Source organism: Phalaenopsis equestris, unplaced genomic scaffold (assembly GCF_001263595.1).
Source record: "Phalaenopsis equestris unplaced genomic scaffold, ASM126359v1 Scaffold202182, whole genome shotgun sequence".
In the NCBI taxonomy this organism is placed as follows: Eukaryota; Viridiplantae; Streptophyta; class Magnoliopsida; order Asparagales; family Orchidaceae; genus Phalaenopsis; species Phalaenopsis equestris.
Window position 1 is genome coordinate 53,235 of NW_018221903.1, and position 3,879 is coordinate 57,113.

The 3,879-nt window shown below is 30.3% G+C and overlaps 1 protein-coding gene across 1 annotated transcript in view; it reads right to left on the bottom strand.

Moving 5' to 3' along the window:
- LOC110036069 (DExH-box ATP-dependent RNA helicase DExH8-like) overlaps positions 1 to 3,496 on the bottom strand; it is a gene marked incomplete at its 5' end in the record, with an annotated part of 11,596 nt that extends 8,100 nt beyond the window's left edge. Inside the window, 2 exons of the mRNA XM_020740417.1 lie at positions 3,205 to 3,352; positions 3,414 to 3,496. Of these exons, the coding sequence (XP_020596076.1) occupies positions 3,205 to 3,352; positions 3,414 to 3,496 (231 nt within the window). The remainder of the gene's footprint in view (positions 1 to 3,204; positions 3,353 to 3,413) is intronic.
- Between the last annotated feature and the right edge of the window lie 383 nt (positions 3,497 to 3,879).

Here is a 3,879-nt window from a genome sequence, read left to right on the forward strand (position 1 = left end):
TTAGGAGTTACTAAAATTTAGATTTAGAAATATGGTAGTCCAATTTAGAAAAAAAAAATTAGTAAATGAGGCCAACTTAAAATTTGAAAATTTTTAATGTTAAGAACTATGAAAATATGAGTTCCTATCTAATTCAGAAATATTGTAAGTTCTCTAAATTTAGATTTTAGTTCTTTTTTTTTCTCTACTTAAAATTTTTTATTAAAAATAATTTTACTTACTATATTATATTTATTAGCTTAAGATTTTATCAAGTCTTATACTTTAAAAAGATTAAATGTAGAACCAATTTTTGATTAGATACTAATCCTCAAGCTTCTCCTCCCTTACATTTCTTTTCTTTTTCTTTTCTTTTCTTTTTCTTTTTCTTTTTCTTTTCCTTTTTCTTTTTCTTTTTCAGGCAGGGATTACTATATCTGGATAGGCCTTTAAAGATTTTGAATTTCACTTCTCCTTTCCTAAAGTAAAGTCTTGATATAATACTTTTAGTAGGCCAATAAAATTTAGATTGTAAAATCTTAAAAACAATTTTTTTAACTCCAAAATGTCCCCCAAACTCAGAATCATGACATTCTTAATAATTTATTAGGTTTCTTCTTAAGGTACACTTCTCCTTATTACTTGATCCTTACACCTTTTATACAAATATGGGTTATCCCAAATGTAAGATTTACTATCATAAATTAATTTTTATTGTTGGTGGGATGTTAATCCATAGGGCACAATATCATTAATAATAAAATTCACTATGTCAATAAACCACAGAATACACCACTCAATAATAGCATAAAGTTGCTCATCAGAAAAATTTTAATTAATTTCACCATCATAATGTATAAATTTTATTAATCTAGTCTAGATAAATGGTCAGCAATTTGATTGTGAGATTATTTTCTATCCACAATTTCAATATTAAACTATTGTATTAAAAGGACCCATCTAATCAAGCTTGGTTTAACATCCTTCTTTGACATAAGATATCTGATAGCATAATGATTGGTATGAACTATACATTTGGTTCCAATTAAATAACATCTAAATTTATCAAAAGCATATACTATAGCCAATAATTTCTTCTTAGTAGTAGTATAATTAATTTGAGCTTCATTAAGGGTTTTACTAGCATTGTATATCTTTAAAAATTTTTAGGATAAAGACATGTCTTGTAGGAATTAGTTCAGTTTGTTCATTTATGGATACTATCACTCCTGCCTTTTTAGGAACACAATGAATATGGCTAACCCAATCACTATCTGATTAGAATAGATAATGCATGCATCTAACCACTTCAACATTTCCTTCTTAACTACTTCTTTCATAATTGCATTTAATCTCCTTTGAGGATCTGCCTGGGGTTTATGATTATCTTCCATCAAGATTTTATGCATACAAATAGAAGGACTAATTCCTTTAATATATGTAAAGGTCAATCCAAAAGCTTTCATATAATTTGTCAAAATTTTCATTAATTTCTCATCTTGCAAATGAGTCAAATCTCAAGATATGATAACAAGTAATGTAGATAACTTTCCTAAATAAGCATATTTTAAGTGTGTAGGAAGCACTTTCATCTCAAGTTTAGGGGGTTCCTCTACAGAAGGAATAAGTGGCTTACAACGCTCTATTATATCTAGATTCTCAAACCTCTCCCGAACAAACTTTGAATTTTCAGTGATCAATAGATCCATCTCATCCTATGAGTCTGTGTCTTTCTCATTATCTAATTCTGGCTCTACTGATTTAAGCTCATAACTTTCTCATAAATGACTTCTATATAAATAATCAATTAAGTATATCTGATAACACACAGCTTCATTTCCTTCAAAAAGATATTTCATAGATTTTAAAACATTAAATGTAAATTCCAAACATTTACTCTCATTGTTAATTCACCTTTTTGCACATCTATCATGACTCGTCCAGTATCTAGAAAAGGTTTACCTAAAATGATTGAAGTTTCTTTATCTTCCTCCATATCTAACACGATGAAATCAACAGGGATGATGAATTTATCCACTTTAACTAAAACATCTCCTATAACTCCTTTTAGATAAGTGATCGATTGATCAACTAACTGAAGGGTTGCATTAGTATGAGACACTTCTCCTTACCCTAACTTTCTAAAAATATATAATGACGTAAGGTTTATACTTGCTCCAAGATCGCATAAAACTTTTCTAAAAAATCTTTCTCCTATTTCACAGGGAATAATAAAGCTTCTAGGATTCTTAAGTTTCTGAGGAAGCTTCTTTTGAATTATAGTGTTGCACTTCACAATGGGTGCAACTGTCTCACAGTCTCAAAACTTCCTCTTCTTGTTAAAAATATCATTCATGAACTTTACATACCTGGGCATTTGCTCTAGAGCTTCAACAAAAGAAATATTAATAATTAATTTCTTAAATACTTTAGAGCTTCAACAAAAGAAATATTAATAGTTAATTTCTTAAATACTTCTATAATTTTTAAAAATTATTGATCTAACTACTGTTGTTAAAGTCTTTGAGGAAATGAAGGTGGTGGTTTTTTTAAGTTAATCTTAGTTGGAGAGACTAGTTTTTCTAAATCCTTGGAAATATTTTCTTCAGGTTTTTTTAGTTTCCGCAGTCTCTTTTTCAACCTCAAAATCTTTCTAAACTACACCCTCCAACTCTCTTCCACTTCTTAATTAGAAAGCTTTAACATGCTCATTATTCTTCTCCTTAAGTTTTATCTCAGTATTACTAAGAAGAGTTCCTTAAAGCCTACTGCTAAGTGAGTTAGCAATCTGTCCTAATTGATTATCTATATTCCTTATTGTGGCACCTTGACTTTGCAATTGATTCCCCATTTGCAAAACAACATTCTTCAAAGACAACTTATTATCCTTAAATTGTGGATTATTGTTAAAGCCTCATGGATAAGAAGGTATATAATTAGTACTTCTATGGTTATTCAAATTTCCTAAAGTATTTGCTTGGTTATTACCCCATCGTTGGTTTCTCCCACCAGCATTGTTATTCATGTTTAGTTTAGGATGGTTCTTCCAACCTAGTTATAGAAGTTGGAATAAGGGTTGTTACGTATGTTGTTAATTGCATTTAAGTTCTTAAATGATTGAATGTTAGAATCAATCATTTGTCCATATGAATTTTCCTCAATTACTGGAGGTACTTGAGGTTGGTTCACTCAAAATTGATCTAGCTTTCTAGAAATAGCTGCTACCTGAGAAGTAAGAGCTGAAAGCACATTATTGTCATGCACACTAGCTATCTTTATAGGGTTTACCCTTTTAGAAGGCCCTTGGAAATTGTTTGTAGCCATTTCTTCAATCAAAGAGTAAGTCTCATCAAACGGCTTTGACATAAGTGAACTACAAGCAAAAACATTAATAATAGATCTAAGGGATCATGTAAAAAGTTAGAAAGATTAACCAATTGGGAAGAACATGATACAGACACTTCCTAGGAAGTTCCTTAAATCTTTCTGATGCTCTGTATATTGACTCACCTTCATCCTGACAAAAAAAATTAATGGCATTCCTAGGTTTTAGTAGTTTTTGAAGATGGGAAATACTTAGGAATTTTTGGGCTAAGTCTGTCATTCCTAGGTTTTAGTAGTTTTTGAAGATTAAAAATACTTAGGTAGGAATTTTTGGGTTAAGTCTCCCTCAATGAAAAGGGAAAAAGTCTAAGTCTAATAACATCATTTAACACACCGTCTGTTGACCTCATTTTTTATTGAGGCCTAGTTTTTCCTCTTCAGTAGCTTAGGGTATAGCCATAGGACTTTCCTGTTGACTATTCCTAGAGGACTGTAGAAATTCTAAACCCTTCTTTGCTGAACTTGAAGTTCCACATATTGGCCCTAACCTCTAGCACTTAGTAGGTGGGGTCAGTA